Here is a 22,212-nt window from a genome sequence, read left to right as displayed (position 1 = left end):
TTTTATTTGGTTTAGAAACAAAAAAGTTATAAGGATAATAACACCGTCAGATATAAATGCCCCACCCTATATATATAAATCCTACATATACATATATAGGGGTCAAATTGGGGTCAAAGGTTATTCATCACGAATCATATTTTCAAACAATTGTTTGTTGTTTTTTTCAAATCCTCCATGTTTGTGAAATCCCACTCCTACCTCCAGAGCGACAAGCAGTCAATGCACCACCATCTCTTGTTATCCTCCACTCTGACCCACAATCTTTCTTAACCCTTTAACCCTTCCAAACTCAACCCTCTTGCAGGTCACTGTGTTTCCTCCCTCCTCTCTCTCCTCTTTTCCTGTTCCTTCATCCTCTTGCTAATCGTGTCCAACTCTTGCCCTGCTGACTCACTGTCAGTTTGTACCCTCCCCAGTTATCTCACTCTATTATGAGCCTCGACCTTGTAGAGAGGTAAAAAAAAAAAAAGGAAAATGTTTGTGTGGCTAATACTGTGTGATGTGAATGCCAATTAACAACTTCTGAGGCAATTATTTCATGCGTTGATGAATACGTACACATTACTAATAGTAACGGTTGCATATACAGTATACACTATACTGTACATAAGGAAAGGAATTCCAGAGCTACGCAAAGGACGTTGAATGTGACGGTACAGTGTAGGATTTAAAGTTTGAATGTCACATTGTCAATGGCCTTCTCAATCTATCAGTCTGAAGACATCATGAGAATCTCATCTTGCATGATGATGAGTTGCACCGTACTCTTCACAGAACACGTCAGTGCTGCTGAAGCGGTTTCTTGGCAAGGGTTATGTTGGGTGCTTTTGTTAAGCTGGTTGGTGTAGATAAGCCGGGTGGTTTGATTAAGCTGGGTGGTTTTGTTAAGCTGGGTGGTTTGTTTGAGGAGTGTGGATTATTTAAGCTGGATGGTTTGGATATGCTGGGTGGTTTAGTTAAGCTGGTTGGTTTTGTTAAGCTTAAAGGTGTCGATAAGCTGGTTGGTGTGGTTCAGTGTGATGGTTTGGTTGAGGAGTGTGGTTTTGTTAAGCTTGATGATTTAGTTAAGCTGGATGGTTTTGTTAAGCTGAGTGGTTTGGATAAGCTGGGTGGCTATAATCTCTTGCTTTGAATTGCAAACAATCCTCAAGTACGGCACTGAAATTGCTTTCTGCGATTAATGTAAAGGAAAGAAGGAGAGGTTGGATTTTATTCCTCGACTCACAGCACATGTGCACAGTGAGCATATATAAACATCTCACTCATCCAACAATCAATACCAGCCACAGAATCACCTTCCCGCTGACTCCCTTCCTTGGTTTTGATCTGTTTCCGTGTCTTTCTACCTTCATGTCACATAATCCTCTTTACCATTACATGAGTGACATTCGAGGTTCATAAAATGGATCTCACAATCTTTTAGTGTCTGATTCATTCCTTCATCCGACGTCCACTCCACATACCCATACCTCTTCTAGGGCCCAGACGGAATCGATACGTGGCCGGATGACGCCCTTGATGTACAAATGGGTCAGACGAGCCATGGTGTGACGCACACGAGTCGCTCCATCCGGACGGGTCAGCAATGGCAGCAGCTGGAAACCGGCCAGACACTTGTTCTCCTCGTAGAGGCGTAAGGGGTTAACCTTTTCTACTTGCCACCACTTCGGGTCAAAAAGGATGTTGAAACAGAGGGAAATCATATACAGAGCACTCAGATATAAAAAGCTTGCGAAAAAATAATTATCTTATTTGGGTGACAGAATTGGTCAGTGTCAGCATGTTTGCCTCTGAGCTGTCTGGTTATGGATTAAATCCTTAGTGAGTTGAAATGAGAAATGCTGATCTGATACTGTTCCAGCAAAGGAGGATGAAGGTATGGGAGTATTAGAATGGGTGGGTTGGTGGGGGTGGCGGGGGAGAGAGAGGTGTACACCTAAAATAAGAGCTGAATCACTTGTGCACTCAATATTTTAGAGTGGTGTTGCCATTAAAAATGCTCAGATTTGTGTAAGATGCAGATATTGTTACTCCAAAACGTCTCTGGGGGATATGGAATACCTGGGGTCGTTTCCATAGCTAAGCATTTTGTCACTCCATCATGGGATGCTGATCTGTCATGGCAGGAACTAATCATTTGGCCAATGCACTGGCACACATTGACCCACTCTTTTTGAAATGTTCCACGAGAGCGGTAATGTCCTCAAACAAAATTTCAACATTACATGTAAGTAGGTGCACCGACCAGCTTAACAAACCCTTTGAAGGATAGCACACTCATTGATGAAATGCTGTGCCTGTAACACACCAGGGTTGACAGTTTACAGTCGACATGGGAATCAAATACAGCTCAAAGGCAAGCAGTGCGCAACCGCTGAGCAATCCAGCCGACCCAAGATATGAATAAGGCACGTGCAGAATAACCCAAACAGCTTTTTTCATCTGTGTGTGTGTCTTTAGATGTGAAATTATGAGCGTCGTGTTTAATCCTTATACAGAAGCAAAATTGTCTCAGAGCAATGAAAGAAAAGTGAACATCCTATAATATTTTGGAAGTACAGAAGAAAGTTGAAGGTGAACCTAATGTGAGTGAGAGCAGAGAGTGTGAAAAAGACAATAATTGCAACCACAGGTGAGATAGCCAAGGTTGAAGTACCTGTGAAAAAAACATTGGGAAGTGTTGGAGAAAAGGAAAATGATGAAGCGGAGTTGAGGAAATGAATAGACTGGAAAGAATTGTGTACGAAAAATGCATTCGGGTAAAGGAGTAATTCAATATGATGCAAACTGATACCTAACCTGTAAAGGACTCTAATTTATATACTAGCAAATACCACCCATCGCTTTGCTGACGGGAATACTAAAGGGGGGAGGGAGAAAAAGAGGGGGGAAGAGGGAGAGAGGGGTGGGGGAGAGAGAGCGGGGAGAGAGGAGGGAGGGGCATCAAGGAGGGGTGGGGGAAGGGAACACAGTGTGAGGTGAGAAGAAGGGAAGGCAGACGTGCGGTGGAGCGTTAATTACCACCCGGACGCCTCCAGAGACAAACACCGCCCAGATACATCTGGAGATAAACCCTGCCCAGACATAACCACTGTCTGGATATGTCCAGAAACAAAGACAGACAGAGAGATGAGGGGAGAGTAAGAAAAGTGTGGGGGGAGGGTGCTGCACTGTATTGGGAGGGGGTAGAGCAAGGATGGGACAGAGAAAGAGAGTGTTATGCTTTATGAACAACACACACACACACACACACACACACACACACACACACACACACACACACACACACACACACACACACACACACACATACACACACACACACACACACACACACACACACACGCTTGGCTGATATTGGCAACAACCCAAAAACCATGAGTAGCTTTCACCGAAAAACAACGTTGCATTTATATAGACGTTTCAGGGATATGTTCACAAACATTAATCTTTATAAACAGCTGCGTGTGACAGGTGGAAAAAATATTTGGCTCGGTAATTTAGAAAATACGTTGATACGGCAAACGGCTCGGGAATCAGGTGTTATTTCATAACTCGCTCAGGGCGACGGAGCATAAACCGCTCGCTCAGGGCGACGGAGCACGAACCACTCGCTAAGGGTGGCAGAGCACAAAACACTCGCTCAAGGTGGCAGAGCACGAACCACTCGTTCAGGGTGACGGAGCACGAAACACTCGCTCAAGGTGGCAGAGCACGAAACACTCGCTCCGAATGACGTGGTGGGCAAAAGCATCCGCAGTGAGTGGATGATTCTCTCAGAAGGCCCTAGCATGGTTCCGCTATTGACTGTAAGGAATTAGGCAAGTGGCTTAAGCACTTATGCAAGCATTCCAATGAAATGGTTGATAAGGAAAGATTGGCCAGGCTGTTGCTGCATATCATATAGGATCCCTTTAACTTTAAAGCCTGTGTTCACTTCTCACGCAGCAGTTAATGAAATAAAATGAATTCTTTCAAATAATGACTATCCACAAAAGAGTTGCAGCTTAATGCAGAACAACTCTGGAGACATCGCAAAGTTCAATCGCCTGTGAAATAACCATTGCTGATAATCTACCATCTTGCCTGCTCGTCTATGCACGCGTACGGCTAAGCGCATGTAAGTGGTTACCACCCCTATTTTAGGGCATACCCTGACTTGAGTGGCATTTTTGAAAGTCACAAAGACTACTACTGGTCATGAAATTTTGTTCATTGCACAGACAGTGTTCCATAGGACCTTAAAATATGTAGGTTCATGGGTCTATGAATATTACTGAATCTACAGGATTTTTATTGAATACACATGCCCAGTATTGGCCTTTTTTCTTGTTTCACCTTAAAATATGACATATATTAGACCATGCAAAAATACAACATATAAAACATTCTGAATGAAATTTCTCATCTAATTAAAAGGTTGTCACCCACCGTCTGGGAAAATCAGCATTTGTGTCGGTCAGTGGTGGATTCGCATGATATATGCACATTCTGGCATATTTTTATTTTTTCTTGTTTTATTGCCCTTTTAGAGCCTGGGACTATGAAATCCCCTAACAAAATGACTAGTTTATCAATAACTCATATTTACGTGTCTTAAATTATTCAACTTATTACCAATAATCAATGTAAAAAAAATTGAGATGATCCAGGTGGATATTTAATTACAGCGGCTAAAGCCTGGTGTTGGCGCAGTGGTTAGGGCAGCGGCTTGGGATCCAAAAGGTCCTGAGTTCAAGCCCCGTTGGGCCACTGAATTAATACACCAGGGGGTTGACTCAGCCTGTCATCCTTCCGAGGTCGGCGAAATGAGTACCAGTGTACTGGGCCGGTGTATACCCCGGTTAAAATAGGTGTACCATACACCTGTGTCGTAAGAGGCGACCAGGGTTGCGTCAGGAAGGGCATCCGGCGTAAAACATGTGCCAAATCACGATGTGGATCATACGGATGATCCGCTGTGGCGACCCCAAACGGGAGCAGCCGGAAGAAGAAGAAGATTTAATTACAGCGGCTTGACCGAACTTTCCAACCCAAATGTCCGACTGCACGTCACGTTTTTAAAAAAAATGCTTTTATTCTTCTGTGCATCAGATTATTTTCACTAAATTTATTTACAAATGGGGCACAGTAATATAGATATAATAGTATAAAAAATATTGAAAACATGCATGGCTTTGGTTTCGAGTAATTTTGCATTTTTGTCCGACTGCACATCACACTTTTTTGAATTTGATAAAAAAGTAATTTTCTTTAAAAAAATTTAAAATATTTTTCCAGGTATTTAAAAAATATTTTATTAATTTAGAAGGCAATTAAACCAGTTTTGGAGAATTTTGAGAGGTTTTTGTTACTCCCAGAATTTATTGAATTGAAAATTTACGTCCAAGAATTTGTTCGATAAATCTTCTCTCTTTTAGTGCTTTTCAGCATCTGACAGTCACTGAATAGAGCAGCAATAAAAAATAGGAATGTATTATTTATTAATGATCCCAGAAATTGGTATTTTTGTTATTTGATTAGTTACTAGAATAAGTTACATACTATGACCTTCATTTATTTTGCAAAAAAGAAAAAAAAGAAAAATTAGGTAATTTCATTAAAAACTCGCAAAACGATCAGAATAGGTACCCCTTCTTCAAAGTATCATATTTCGGTATATATATATATATATATATATATATATATATATATATATATATATATATATATATATATATATATATATATATATATATATATATATATATAATTAAGCTATACGGTTTTTTTGTTCTGAACTCAGTGAGACTTACACTTTCAGGAAAAATGTAGTGAGAAGGCAATGTAACAAACTTCATTTTTTGACATTTTTGAAACAGTGGTAACCACTTACATGCGCTTAGCTGTACATCGGTTTGGGGTCCACGCAAACGTTATAACTCCAACCTTTTTTTTTTTTACCAGATTTGCTTTGATTTCCTGTAGAGCAACTCACAAAACTACTAGAATTTATTGTGTGATTCTTCACCATTGAGAGATAGGGCTAAAATGATATATAACATAATATCTCAAAAAGTTGTGCACGGATTCAGATGAAACTTGGCAGACAGGTTGGGTGTGTCGCAAGGCCGAATTGATTCGATTTTGGTGAAGATCCGAATCCGGATCTGGATCCGAGAATTATTTAATATTCAAAGTGATTCTTCACCATTGAGAGATAGGGCCAAAAACGATATAGTGCTGTATAGCATGATATTTCAAAAATGTATTGGGCCCTATATGTTCTCGTGGATCAGGCATGACGTGGCGGAGGTTTGTGCTCTACCGAGTGCCCTTCTAGTTTGTAACTGTTTCCTTTCTAAAACAGAAAGTAAACTGCTTTGACTGTTTTAAATGTCCATTACACTTGCATTCTGCAAGCGGCTAAATAATTCAAGTAAATCAACAATTAGTGATTACAATGAACTCGTTATTAAAAAGTTTACAACTTTCGTGATTTTTAATGTAAATACAGTAAATGTTATAAAATAAGAGGCAGAAGCAGCGCTGTTACCATTGCCAAGCAACCAGTTCCAGTATCAGTTCCAATGTCTACCAGCAGTGAGCAGAGTCTGCACCGGCTACTCTTTTTTTTCACAGATATTTCTGTTTTCAGAATTTTTCCAACTGTTGTGATTTTTCCTGCGATATTGGCTTCAAGTTGCATCAGCATGCAACATTTCAGCTTTCTATCCCACCAAGAAGGTACCTAGAAATATTTATATCAGTGAGTCAGTGATTAGAAAGAACTTTATATATTAGAAACTCACAGTGACAACCATGGAATCTGACTTACTTACGAGTTAAAGCCCTCTCGTCTCTGAAAGTACTTTTGCTCTTTCTTTCTGGGTTTTTTTTTTTTTTGACTGCAAAAAATTCTGATCGTGCATGAATTTTGCATATAAATATGGCAATAAAGCATTCATTCATAAACATGTAAAACTTTGAAATGGCCAAATAATTATCATGCATAAATCAAAGTGTACATCTTCATTACTGACAAACATAAATTTGCAAAGTCTGCTGGATTTTCCTTTTATCTTTCCATATTAGACTTGTATATTTCTCAAAAATATGTTCTAGTTTTGAGAAGATTTTGCAGATACAAATATGCTGCACAGAACAACTCTGATAGGGTGTATTACTTTTGTTTGTGAATTGTAATTAAACCAATGCAGACAGAGGCTTGACATGCCATCAAGGTGAACTTTATAATTGTGAAATAAAAGAAGTATACTGCTTATTACCTCCTCCACCGAAGGTGGATGGATATTATGTTTTTACCCCAGTCTATACGCTATAAGCCAATTTATCAAAATAAAATTATTTTACGATTACTATCTATTAATTTTAATTATGCAATTAATCAATGAATCAATCAATTTTATTTACACTCCTCCCTCCCAATTCCGTCTCCATGTGCTGCACGGCCGCAATGTCATGTTCTGAAGGGTTTGTTATTTATTTATTTGGCAAAACAAGTAGAGGTACTTTGAGTGTACCTCTACTTGTTTTTCATGTTTTCATACCCTGTTTCTGTACTTTATTGAAGTGTATTTACATGCTGTAGAATTATATTTTGATTGCAGCATGAAATATTTTGTGGTTATAAAACTTTGAGCATAAACAAGGAACACAAAGGATGTGAAGAATGAACAATAGTCAGAAAAAAAACTTCAAAAAGTTTTTGTTTTTTTGTGGTAGGACTTACGTAATATATCCCACCGTTAACTACAGTCATGTAGGTGTGATTGGCCCTCGGCCAATACGTGACTTTCGAAATGACATATGAATACTAAACGAGGCCTTTTGCGCATGTGCTGTGCATGTGTTTTCAGTGATTCGGTTTGGCTACCCAGGGCACTTTTAACCTGCCGTTTCTAGCGCGAAATATGTGATTCAAATCGTCTTTGAAAAATAATTTTCAGCATTTATATGATATAGTGGCAATTTCAAAATGGTTAACTATAAGTGTTCTGTTCCTAAATACAATTAGCTCGTGGCGACTGTAGTTATGCTACACACACGCACACTTCTTCTTTCACCAATAGATGCAAATATCCAGATTAATAGCAAATATCATTTTAAACTTACCATACACATCGACAAGCCCCAGATATAACCTTCCCATTGGTGTTAAAAAGTGCGAAGATTTGGTTAGAATGCACCAGTCTATAAATCTTCGAGAGTTTGTGCAATACTGAATGCAAAATATAAACTTTTTGGACGACTTCATCAGGAAGTTCTCCAACTGTTTCATTGTGCAAAGGCACACCCTTTTTTGTCGGTACACTTACAAGTATTTTCAGCTTCTTTTAAAGTTTTTTTAGTCGTTTCATCCTCCAATCCTTATCTGGGATGCATGAAATATTGTTGTGGGGCAGGGGTCGGTGGCGATAAATGACCACTAGGTGGAGTAGTGGAGTCATCTCCCACCGAACACCCGGAATTTAGGTCGTGACTCTCGGATAAGTCCGAGAGTTCACGGGTCCCTTAGCAGACTGTGGTCGCCAATATTTTGACGGCGTGGGGTAGGGTTAATTGCCTAATTTCAATATACCTAAATACCCACGTCATCCAACTACCGGGGAAAACCAAACCCTCGGGCGGAACGGACCATTTACCGAGCCCTATCCGGGTGTAAACTGAGCGGGCATTACCAAGATCCGTCGGTCCAAATGGCAACTTACCGGCCCGAACGGCCTTATTATTTCTCAATACGCACCTTGCTCGGCCAATGAAAGAAAACATGAACAACGAACTGGATCATTTAACAGGGGTTTATTTATAACAATAATCGGGGAGCGGAAGCACACAAAGAACAGAGTTATCACGAATAAAAGAAATGTAAACCATGTACAATGGACAACACTTAACTATTTCTACTTATACACACACACACACACACACACACACACACACACACACACACACACACACACACACACACACACACACACACACACACACACACACACACACACACACACACAATGGTGGCCGCAGCCTGTATTTGTACCTGCCCGCCTCGTGCGGTCTGCTCGAGCTTGTCCGGTGGCGGGACTCGAACCCACCGCCAACAATGCCGCACAAAGCTCCGGGGACCAAGAACGGCGCCACGGACGCCAGCCAGCATGGGCATGGACCAGAGTAGAATGCCAGTAGCTTCCTCTCTTTGCTTCGGCGAGGCAAACCTTCCTTGCTCTCGATGAGGCGAACCTTTCTTGCTTTCGACGAGGCGAACCTTCCTTGCTTTTTCTCCATGACTCGCCACCTCGTCTTATCCTCCCCCTCCCCCGTGTGTCGAGGGCACCGCTCTGAGGGACCCACCTCCGGAATGGACGAAGGGTTGTCGGGCGACTCGTGGCCGCCCTTCATTGGTCAGGCCGAACACTCCCTCTGGCTGGGCGGGGCTGCCCCTGAGGTGGTCAGCCCCCCTGATTAGCTGGGGCGCACATGCAATGCTCGCCCTTCGCTCATTGGCTTGAGGAAACGCTCTATGCCCCTCCTTGGGGCGGAGCCTCAATCCGAAGCGACGGAGGCTCCGCCCACGCCCTCAGCCAAAAACACGTGGGCAATGGCGACCGGGTCGAGTGCGGGTCGGTATCACTGTTGTTGTTGTAGATGTAATAAAAACCGAACTAAAAAATAACTCACAGCGCACACACGAAACTCCCATTAGACAGAATGAGGGATTCTAACTATAAACACATACTTATCAAAATAACTAAGCTACGGGGACTGCTGTCTGCTTGTGTGCAAAAGGCTTCCAGATTCGTAACAATATGTCCAGGCCGCCCCAATTTACTTTGTTTGGTGCACATGTGCAGAAACTCCTTATATAAACATTCTGGGCAGATTACGTCATTTTGAAAGTGCCATATTGTGTTGCCGTGACCTCTCAATTTAAATGAGCCTCTAAATGTCACACTACTGTTTAAAACTAGAACCAGTACAGCCTGCTCAAATGAAGGCCACAGTAGGACTCACCGACTTGGCAAAGCTGAAGAAACTCTTTGTTTCCCCAGTCACCATGTTTGATGATCCTAGACAGTTTGAAAAGAGTGCAAAAATTAATAAAACACCTTTGTGCTTGATTCCTACTACTGTATCGATAAAAAATATTTTTGTGTGTTTGTGCATTTGAACATTATTCTTTCACAGCTGAATCGTAGCACCAAGACGCCCCAAATTCTGGGGGTAGGAACTTCAGAATCTGAGCAAGATTTTAAGCTACCCCACTCCCCCCACAAAATTCCGTCCTCTCAAGGGAATTCTCTGTATGTATGTTTGTGTAGTTCTGAAATTGGTGTTAAAAAGTGCGTTAGCGTTAAAAGTTGGTGTTTAAAGAAAAAAACAGCCCGGCCAATCTCCAACTACTTTTGCGTAAGTGCTGGGGGTACCTAGGATCAGGTCAAGGGCACTAAAAAAAAATCCCCCCCAAAATAACCACACACACACACACACACACACACACACACACACACACACACACACACACACACACACACACACACACACACACACACACACACACACGGGAATTCTATGTACGCATATGTGTGTACCTCTGAAAATTGTAGGGGGAAAAAAAAAAGGCTGAGCGAATCCACCAAGTTTCACAAACGTGCTGGGGGTACCCATGGTCAGGTACAAAAAAAAAAAATCTCCCCTCCCCCCCCCCCCAAAAAAAGACGCTGCATGGGGAAAAAAAAGTATGTTGGAATTATGGCACGTGGTGTGCATTGAAAACATTGAAATCTTGTAAATAATTGTATTTGTGTGTGTGGTTTTTTTTTGTGCATTTGTTACTTTTTCATGGACGAAACCACCACCAGGAGAAGAGAAGCTCATCCAACCAGGCAGTGCCGGGACCCACCCCCAAATCCCCGGGAACAGCACCAGGTAGCCCCTGCTAGTCTTAAATAAGGCTATTCTCTGTATGGATGTATGGATGTATGGATGCGTGTATGTGTGTACATCTGAAAATCATTAAAAAGAAAAACAGGGCTGGGCTGATCTCCACCAAATTTTTCATGTGTTGGTTATACCAGAGTTAGGTCATGGACAGAAAGAAAAAAAAATTCCAGGGGGGGGGGGGGAGACGACTTGCAAATGTTCCCGAATGGATTGGGTGTTTCTTGTATTTTAAAACCAGGAATTTTAAGGATCCCTTACCCAAGCACACAATTGACTCAAACTTCGGATTGGAAGAGCAATGCGCAATACCGACCCCAAGGAAATTTAATATTTTGAAGTACATCTTTGAACACTTTTGCATTATTTCATCTGGGTTTTACATGGATAATGGGTATGCGACCATGTCAATTCATAAAACAGTCACAGACATACGCCGTAAATCCCAGGAAGACGGCAATTCGAGAACTCATTGAAGCCTCTATCATATAAGCTGCTTTATACTTCACATTCGTGTTCAAATGTGCCTCCCTGAACAGAGCATCTATATTAAACAGTGGTGAAGAGAAAAAAGTTTGTGAACTCTTTAGAATTTTTTGTATTCTGCATAAATTTGACCGAAAATGTGATCAGATCTTCATCGAAGTTCTAATCATAAGGGCAATACCCCTGGGCGTTCACCTGGTAGAATAATGATACTGAGGAGGAAGTCAACGTGGGATGGAATCAGCAAAATGTACCAATGAACCAATGAACCCCTCCCCCAACTGCAAACTCACTTAGACCCCGATTTTTTTAAATGGCGTGAACAAACTTTGGTACATCACGGGTGATGAAGGTTGGCTCATTCCGTGTCATTTCAGCCGGGGGTTGCGGTGACCCCCTCAGATTTTTCTGAAAAAAATTCTCAAAGCTACCTTAACATATATGAGGAAGGTTTGCGAAGTTATAGCTCAAAATTCCAAGTAGTGTCCAAGATATGGCCCTACAAACACCCTAGGGGTGTTTCAATTCTGGCAGTCGCGAGTTGCAGATTTGTATCTGAAGCATTTTTGGAGGGCTCTAAATTCCAGTTTTACAAACAGTGTTCTGAAAATTCACATAAATGGTGTTTATTAGTGAGGCTTTCAGAATCTGATATAAAAATGTTCTACTTAAAATACTTTTTAAGATAAGTACTCTCAAAAGTAGTGATTTGTAACATGCAGTCAAAAAAATTTGAGTTTTCAAATTGCTGCCAACAGTCAGTTTATTCATCATGAAGAATTTTGTTGCCTGATTTACATTATCTAGTGACTGGATCATTTACACAAGAAAACTGAAACCTTTTGGAGCAAAATCTTGGGTGCTATAGGTGTCTGAACTTTGCTCCAGACTCAACGACACTGAAATTTACCCCGGTTTTACCCCAAGTGTTCACCATGTTGACAATTACACAGCTCTTTTAAATTTTTGTCACTTAAAGACACATACATACATAGGCAAACTGTGGTAGAAAATTCAAGAGTTGTTCTCAATCCCTTCTATTTTTAAAAAGGCCCGCTATTTAAAAAAAAACATGTTCGATGAAAGATGTGGAATAAAAGCAATAGGTGTGCTTTTGAAGTGGAAGCCATGCCAAACATTCATAAGTTGGCACCACAATGATAAAATTGTTGTGTTTTTTCATCAGAACAAGTATGTGGTTACTTTAATTTGGCTCACATTTTTAAAAAAGGATATTTTAGTTTCAGGCCGCAGCCCATCTCAACTACAAATTAAGACACATAATGTGATCATAATAATCACCATTATAAATATTCATTTGCATATCTAATTGTGTATATACTTAGTGTACATTGTACGAAAGTCTACATCCATTTGTAAATGTAGGTACAATATCTGATTCAACTTCTTTTTCATAATTTCATATCAAATTGTTTGGACAAATGTACTTGGATCCATTGTACAAAGTGAACAGTGATTAGGTTAATAATTGCCAGGATATAATAAAATGTAACAATGAGCATTGGTAGTTACTACAGGGCTGTGTATTAGGTTAAGGCCTAAATAAAATAGTTGTGCTTCATGCCTAACTTTGGAAATGATTTTGGTACACTTCTTTAAGCTCTACTAAATTGATTTATATATTGTTAGATTCCACTTAAGTCATACTTCCTGACAATATCTTTATTTTTTTATATATGTTTGTTAGTAAAAAATTTATTATAAAAAAGTAGCTTTTGGGACTGCAGAATCATGAAAAATTAATGCATTTGTAAAAAAAATTCATTTAAAAATAGAAGGGATTGAGAACAACTCTTGAATTTTCTACCATTCTACCATGTGTAAATGATCCATTCACTAGATTATGTAAATCAGGCAACAAAATTATTCATGATGAATAAACTGACTGTTGGCAGCAATTTGAAAACTCAATTTTTTTTGACTGCATGTTACAAATCACTACTTTTGAGAGTACTTATCTCAAAAAGTATTTTAAGTAGAACATTTTTGATGTCAGATTCTGAAAGCCTCACTAATAGGCACCATTTGTGTGAATTTTCAGGACTCTGTAAAACCCTGGAATTTAGAGCCCTCCAAAAATGCTTCAGATACAAATCTGCAACTCGCGACTGCCAGAATTAAAACACCCCTAGGGTGTTTGTTGGGCCATATCTCGGACACTACTTGGAATTTTGAGCTATAACTTGGCAAATCTTCCTCATATATGTTAAGGTAGCTTTGAGAATTTTTTCAGGAAAATCTGAGGGGGTCACCGCAGAATTTCATTTTTTTGGCTGATTTGACACGGAATGACACGGTTGTAGTCAAGTCCAGGACAGCATTCTTCCAGTAACCACCTTCTGATTAAACTTCCAAAATCCCTCACTTTTCCTATCTATGGAACAACATTTCCCATTCCAAAGGGTGTTCTGTCTGACTCATCCCCCTAGGGCTTGAAGCAGGCGGTGTACAGACATCTCTTATAATCCCAAATTCTGACATGATCTTTATTACCCCCATCAACCCTTCCTAACCCAACCCTCTTACTCATTTATTTCACTGTTGTCTCCTCCCTTTCTTCTCTTCCCTCTCTTCTCTCTCGGTTTCCCACTACCCCACTGTCAATTTAACCTTGCTCTTCCATGAGCCTCATTCATGGAGAGAAAGAAAATGTGTGTTGATGATGCACCTAATTAAAAACAATGCCATCTGGTCGTGTGTCATCCTTTCCCACCTAAAACACTTTATGCACCACCGAAAATACTTTCTCTTCACCCAAACCTCATGACAGCATGATATAATCTCACGAGATCACAGCAATAGTCAATGCAGGAAGAAAAGTGAGAATTAAAGTGTGACACAATTCGGAGAAACAAGTTCATTTGGACACTTCCTGTATTAAGCCTTTGCTACCATATTATATTGCCTCAGTTGCCATTCCGGCCTGGTTGGCATGGATGCTAATGCTGCAATACAAACGGGCCTTATATTGCTGTACATAACAGCGAGCAGGCAAACAAGCAATGAAAGAAAGGAAACTCACCGTAGAGGATGCAAGTTCCCATTGGTTTCAAAAGAGAAAGACCTTTGGCTGTATGCTCACCACAAAGGCAATCAAGAACAATGTCCACCCCCTCTGGACTGATTCTGGATGTGTGGGAGAGAGGGAGGCAATCATGGTGACCTCTAGCTCCGAGTAACTTGATTGTGTGATAAAACACAAGGGGGAGTGTTGAAAGGTTTCAGCAGTTTTGTGAATACCAATCATTTTGGCTTCATCTGCTTTACTCGTAGAGCGGTCACCAAAGGTGGGCCAAACATTTGTGCCAAAAAATAAACATTGTTACTTATAAATTAACAAAGGGAAAAACAATGGCAGTTTTAATACAATTGTGCATTCACCGACAATAACTTTGATAAAGAAATAAAAGGATTGTTGAAGATTACCATACTTATCGAGATGTTAATAAAGAATCATCATCACTGTACCAGACTTCACACAGATCATCAGTCCTGTCTGAACAGTCTCTTGGCAAGGGTTATGTTCGGTGGTTTAGTTATGGTGTATGGTTTGAATATGCCAGGTGGTTTCGTTGCGCTGGGTGGTTTGGTTATGCTGGGTGGTTTGGTTATGGTGTGTGGTTTGGATATGCTGGGTTGTTTGGTTATGTTTGATTGCTTGGTTATGTTCAGTGGTTTGGTTATGTTCGGCGGTTTGGTTATGGTGTGTGGTTTGGTTATGTTGTGTGGTTTGGTTATGTTGGATGGTTGGTTATGCTGGATGGATAGGTTATGCTCAGTGGTTTGGAAATAACATTTGGTTATGTTTGATAGTTGGTTATGTTGGATGGTTAGGTCATGTTCAGAGGTTTGGTTATGTTCGGTGGTTAGGTTATGTTCAGTGGTTTGGTTATGGTGTGTGCTTTGGTTATATTTGATGGTTTGGTTATGTTCAGTGGTTTGGTTATGGTGTGTGCTTTGGTTATATTTGATGGTTTGGTTATGCTGGATGGTTAGCTTATGTTCGGTGGTTTGGTTATGCTGTGTGCTTTGGTTATATTATGTTGTTTGGTTAAGTTTGGCGGTTTGGTTATGGTGTGTGGTTTGGTTATGTTTGATGGTTTGGTTATGCTGGATGGTTAGGTTATGTTCAGTGGTTTGGTTAGATTATGTTCAGTGGTTTGGTTATGGTGTGTGGTTTGGTTATGTTATGTTGTTTGGTTATGTTCGGCGGTTTGGTTATGTTGTGTGGTTTGGTTATGTTTGATAGTTGGTTATGTTCAGTGGTTTGGTTATGGTGTGTGGTTTGGTTATGTTGTGTGGTTTGGTTATGTTTGATAGTTGGTTATGTTGGATGGTTAGGTCATGTTCAGAGGTTTGGTTATGTTCGGTGGTTTGGTTATGTTCAGTGGTTTGGTTGTTCGGTGGTTTGGTTATGTTGTGTGGTTTGGTTATGCTGGATGGTTAGGTTATGTTCAGTGGTTTGGTTATGGTGTGTGCTTTGGTTATGTTTGATGGTTTGGTTATGCTGGATGGTTAGGTTATGTTCAGTGGTTTGGTTATGGTGTGTGCTTTGGTTATATTATGTTGTTTGGTTATGTTTGGCGGTTTGGTTATGGTGTGTGGTTTGGTTATGTTTGATGGTTTGGTTATGCTGGATGGTAAGGTTATGTTCAGTGGTTTGGTTATGTTCAGTGGTTTGGTTAGATTATGTTCAGTGGTTTGGTTATGGTGTGTGGTTTGGTTATGTTATGTTGTTTGGTTATGTTCGGCGGTTTGGTTATGGTGTGTTGTTTGGTTATGTTTGATGGTTTGGTTATGCTGGGTGGTTTGGTTATGTTTGATGGTTTGGTTATGCTGGATGGTTAGGTTATGTTCAGTGGTTTGGTTATGGTGTGTCCTTTGGTTGTGTTCAGTGGTTTGGTTATGGTCAGTAGTTTGATTATGGTGTGGGGTTTGGATATGCTGGGCAGTTTAGTTATGCTGAGTGGTTTGGTTATGTTCGGTGGTTTGGTTATGTTTGATGGTTTAGTTATGCCGGGTGGTTTGGTTATGTTCGGTGGTTTGATTATGATGTGGGGTTTGGATATGCTGGGCGGTTTAGTCATGCTGGGTGGTTTGGTTATGTTAGCTGGTTTGAATAGGCTAGGTGGTTTGTTGTGGCCAATTCCAAGCAGTTGGTCACGGCAAAAAATTGAAATTTGTTCAGGGTGCTGGAGATGACCAATTTGCTCTTCGTGAAAGATACTGTGGGATCTTTCATTTGCATCAACCACCAACCAGGCGGAACACTCAGCTTAACGTCAATCTGGGACGCCGCACACATCGATCCCTCGCCCTGCATGTGAAACACCAAGCTGAAGGTTAATATCGCTGGGTCGGGATTCAAACCAGGCTACACAGCTCAGATGTGAATGTGCAATCTGATACAAGAATAATTCTATCATTTATTAATCTCTCAATTGAGCATCGATCATCAAAATCGCCATTGCTGTAATTACAATATCAACAAAAAATAGACAGCAAACAACATTGCGAGCTTGATAGTAGTGAATGAATAAGAAAAGAATGACTTACTTATTTAAATATTGATTTTACAAATCTGCGATTATTATGCCAAATTACATATAATGGAATTTATTTTACTTGCTTGGCACATGCACCCACCATTCAATCATGCCGCTTGGCATATGTACCCACCATTCAATCATGCCGCTTGGCATATGTACCCACCATTCAATCATGCCGCTTGGCATATGTACCCACCATTCAATCATGCCGCTTGGCATATGTACCCACCATTCAATCATGCCGCTTGGCATATGTACCCACCATTCAATCATGCCGCTTGGCATATGTACCCACCATTCAATCATGCCGCTTGGCATATGGAGTCTCATAAACTTTCAACGCTTTTGTCAGTCTTTGGGTCCACGTTCCAATTTTATTCCAGGTGACCTTCATTCCTTTTGTGTTCTTCTCGATGGTATGTCGTCAAGTCTCTCTTGACCATCCAACCTTTCTCTTCCCGGCACGTGCTCAGCATCTTGATCCTTTTTGTGCAACACGTGACCAATCCATCTCCACCTCCTAATTTTTTATCTCTTCTGTGATGTTTTCCCTCTCTGTTAACCTTTCGACCTCTTTCTTACTGGCCTTGTGGCAGACCAGAAGATTGTTAAGATGTTCTTATATCTGCTGAAGATGAAATACTACAATTTGCTATTTCTTTGGTGATGTTCCAAGATTCACATTCAAATAGGAGGACTGACTTCATATTGCTGTTAAAGATCCTCAGCTTAGTTTTGGTGTTGTACTTCTTTGATTTTCCAAATTTCCTTGCCTTTTGTATCCATTGTAGTACATCTATATTTCCCCCTCCTGTTATAACCATTGTCCCCAGATATGTAAACTTGTCAACCTCTCTGATTGGTGAATTGTTGTCCACAATGATGATGATCGTGTTGTTGTGTGTGGCAAGTATGTTCATGCTTTCTGCTTTGGCTATGTTACTTTTCCACCCCACTCGCACCACATACTCCTGTAGCTCATTTACTCTCTCCTGCATGCGATGTAAGGATTGTGACGTCAGGCAGATATCATCTGCAAAGCAGAGTTCCTCTCGCTGTTCAAATCAGTTCATCCACGGTTTCTCGTTCCTTCTCTGTTCAGTTGTTTTCCGCAACACCCAGTCCAACACCACTAAAAGCAGTAATGGAGACAACGTGCAACCTTGTCTGATTCCTGTAGTGAGCTCAAATTAGGATGACAACTTAATGTTGCAAATTACACGATAGTTGGATCCATCGTAGGTACTCTATCATCCGTACAATGTATCTGATGCTCCATGTATCAGTGTCAGTATGTTCCACATTGTCTCTCTTTTCACACTGTTGAACACCTTTTTTTAAGTGAATGAATGATATAGGTGAAGGCTTGCATTGCATCGTTCTATTTTTGGTTTTCGTGTGAAGATCTGATCCCTGCATCCCATGTTTCCCCTGAACCCAGCTTGTTCCTTTGTTATGGTACTGATAATAACCTTTTACATTTTTTTTTAATCTGGTAAAGCATTTGCTGGTAATGCACAGAAGGATCACTCCTCTCGAGTTCCCACGTTCCGTTATGTCCCCCTTCTTTGGTAGTTTGATTAATTATTAGACCACATCTCCATTCCTCGGGTATTTTTTCTTGTTTTCATATCTCATTTATTAAGCTATGTTGGGTATATGTTGATACTTCGATACTTTGCCTTCCGGTTGTTCAGACTTTTGAGAGCACCTCATACTTCAGACTATTTGATTGGTCTCTGATCTTCCTGTCTGTTCTTCTATCTCATCGCGTCTGTCATTGTTCACTATATTCAAAACCTCCTTGAAGTGTTCTGTCCATCTTTCTCGCTACTCCCTCTCAGAAGAGAGTACATTTCCTTGTTTGTATTTTATTCCATGTCTGCGTGGAAATCCATGGTTTATTCGCTTATCTGGAATTTACATTCCAGATAAGGTATCGCCATCGTGCACCGTCCGCCCGTCCGTCCGTCTCCTTTTTCGACTTCTCCGGCCAAACCACTAGGCCGATCCAGCTGAAATTTGGCAGCAACGTTCCTCTTCTGACTGGTAACAGGGATTGCAAACCTCGTTCTGGTCACGTGACTTCAATTAGGTCAAAATGGCCGACATAGTAAATTTCTTCAAAAAATCTTCTTCTCCAGACCCACCAATCAGAACGCTACCAAATCTGGGTTACAACATTAGGCCAGGGTGCAGATAAACTACAGGTCCAGTGGTCTTGTTTTTTTTACTCTTCACGCTGAATGGAAAACGCAAAAGTTGGGCATGGCGATTGTGAATACGACAGGTTCGGCCAAGCGTCATGTGTGCTTATTACCTCCACCACCGAAGGTGGTTGGAGGGGTTCTTTTTTCACCCCCGTCTATCTGTTTGTTACTTGTGAAAATCGAAGATTTTTCAAGTATATTTGTCAGTTGATTTTGTTATTCTGTCTGTTTGTCTGTTTGACTGTCTGTTTATCGCCAAGAGGTCACAATTTTAAGCCAATCTTCATGAAACTTCACCACATGGTAGAGTTCGTCATAAGTAAGAAGTCTATTGTTTTTGAGGTCAAAAGGTCAACATAGGCCAAAGGTCAACAAATTTGTCAAATTTCTAAAATCCTCAATTTTCATCTGATTGACTTGAAATTTGAAGAGGATTTGCATATTTGGTCATTGAATTCAACCACCTATAATTAAGGTCAACACAGAGCAAAAGGTCAACAACTTAGGTGAGATTTCTAAAATCTGCAATTTTCATCTGCTCGACTTGAAATTTGAACTGTATTTATATTTAAAGTCACTGAATCCAACCAGAAAATTATTTTTGAGGTCCACATCGAAAAAGGTCAACATAGGCCAAAGGTCAAGAACCAAGGTGGAATTTCTAAAATCTTCAATTTTCATCCCATTGACTTGAAATTTGAAGAGGATTTGCATATCAGTTTACTGAATTCAACCACCAATTATTTTTGAGGTCAACATCGGCCAAAAGGTCAACACGGGCTGAATTTCTCAAATTTCATCTGATTTACTTGAAATTTGAAGAGGAGTTTCATATTTGGTCATTGAATTCAACCTCCAATTATTGTTGAGGTCAAATTAGGCCAACAGGTCAACATAGGCCAAAAGTCAACAACTTAGTTGAGATTTCTAAAATCCTCAATTTTCATCCGATTGACTTGAAATTTTGAAGAGGATTTGTGTATTTTGTCATTGGATTCAACCACTAATTATTTTTTCAGGTCAAATTTGGTTTATGGATTTCGCAAGGATCGTGATATGCATGACATCTTTCTTGTTTGTTTGTGAACAGGGTATTTCAAAATGTGGCTGATGGATTCAACCAAAATTTGGAGGAGAGCTTCGGTATGTGACAAGGACTAAATTATTTGATTTTTAAAAAAAAAGATCTGGATCCGGATCCCAGAATTCTTAACGTGATTTTTCACCATTGAGAGATCGCATCATGAATGACATGTAGCAGGATATCTCAAAAAATTGTGGACAGTTTCGGACGAAACTTGGTGGACAGGTTGGGTATGTAACAAGAAAGAATTGATTTGATTTTGGTAAAGATCTGAGTCCAGGTCCGGATCCGAGAAATTTTTAAGTGATTGAGCTAAAATGTTATGTAGCACGATATCTCAAGAAGTTAAGGGCAGATTTGGATGAAACTTGGTGGATGAGTTGGTTCAGTGACAAGAACAAGCCAATTAAACTTTAGTTCAGGTCTGAATCCAGATCCGGCCCATCAGTGGGATACAAAACATAAACTAATCAGCTTGGCAGAGGTGTACGCTTTCTCGAGTGCCCTTCTAGTATCTTCTTTATTTATTAGGCATCCTACAGATGGAAATGAACATTTGTTTTACTCTGCACATGTTGCCCATCACATGCAGCGAATTTCACCTCCCTGCACCTTTTATTTACTGTTTTTTTTTTTTTTTAACACTTCTGTACACCACTCTTGGAGCTCGGTTTGCAGGTTACCATCTACAATTCCAATAGAAGAGATGTAATTACTTGTCTTTTGGATCCTCTGTGTGTCGATGTTTGGGTCCTCTGGGTGTCAAACTAAACCGAATGTCGATCTTTTTGAGAGATGTTCCTTCAATGATTAGAAACAATGTCATCGCAAGATGGAGATTATTCATAATTGGTTGTTGTTGTGAATGCTACAATTGCTGTTGCACAGAATGCCAAATGTTGAGTTCTCAGTGAACATCACATGTTTAATCACCAGTGATGTTTATGAACAAACAAAAAGCTCTTACCTCATGAACAATTCAACTAGGATTTAACCCACTTGTTGCATCATTACTGAGGCACTGCCATGCTGATGATGCAGTGTCCCCTGAAGGTTAGTGCGGCAATTGTAATTCGTTTTGGGTGTCATGGATAACTCGCCATCTCTTTGCAAAGAACACTGTGGGATCTTCAACGTCCCCCAGCTAATGCTAGCGGATGGGACACCCAGCTTAACGTCCATCCAAGGGATTGCACACTTTGTGATTCAACACCTTGCCTACAAAGCACTAATCTGACAATTGATAGCCTTGTTGGGAATGGAACCCACACCACACAGCTCAAAATAAGCAAGTGAGCTACCTCTGCACCATCCTGCCAGACAGCACTTCGTGAGCTCAGATTATTTGCGTGCAGGTTGAGGGGAAAAGAAATGAGTTGTTGTAGTAGGAGTAGGAATAGTAGTAGTAGTAATAATAATAATAATAATAATAATAATAATAAAAATAATAAGAACCAGAAGCATCTCAAAATGCAAAGCCTGTTCACGTCAGCTTTGTACTCAAACTAAACTTCACAAAAACAACAGTTTAAAAAAAAATTGGACATTTTATTCATTGTGTTCTCCCCAATCTCATAATAAAGGTTTGTTGAAGATTTGATGACAAAAGCTCAATTGGTAAAAATGTTACGGCCTGGACATACACACTGAATCTCAATGGCAAACAAGGATTTTGATTAAAACATTTACGGTTGGTCTACCACTTCACCGATGACGTCACTCTGACAATCCTTTATTCCCCATTGGGAGTAGAATGAGATGTGCCAAGTTTAAAAAATTTTCCGATCAGCAGTTTCAGAGATAGAGTATAATATTTTTATTTTTTGAGTTTAATCCAAAATTGTTGCCAGACCACGTACTTATGATGTCACAATTATCATTAAAATATTCTCCATGAGGGCGTCGCTCCTGTAATGAAAAT

The 22,212-nt window shown here is 40.2% G+C and overlaps 1 protein-coding gene across 1 annotated transcript in view; it reads right to left on the bottom strand.

Annotated features, from left to right (window-relative positions):
• Nucleotides 1-464: 464 nt before the first annotated feature.
• Nucleotides 465-22,212, bottom strand: part of VAT1L (vesicle amine transport 1 like) — a 53,939-nt gene continuing 32,191 nt past the window's right edge. Inside the window, exons 5-7 of the mRNA XM_085891276.1 lie at nt 14,471-14,574; nt 10,015-10,070; nt 465-1,667 (exon numbers count right to left, since the gene is read on the bottom strand). Coding sequence (XP_085747402.1) covers nt 1,443-1,667; nt 10,015-10,070; nt 14,471-14,574 — 385 coding nt within the window. The 3' untranslated portion in view covers nt 465-1,442. The remainder of the gene's footprint in view (nt 1,668-10,014; nt 10,071-14,470; nt 14,575-22,212) is intronic.

Source organism: Eptatretus burgeri, chromosome 8, assembly GCF_056783735.1.
Source record: "Eptatretus burgeri isolate ZD-2024b chromosome 8, Ebu_testis_v1, whole genome shotgun sequence".
In the NCBI taxonomy this organism is placed as follows: domain Eukaryota; kingdom Metazoa; phylum Chordata; class Myxini; order Myxiniformes; family Myxinidae; genus Eptatretus; species Eptatretus burgeri.
The sequence above is the reverse complement of the archived record's forward strand: the minus strand, read 5'-3'. Positions and strand labels throughout refer to the sequence as shown.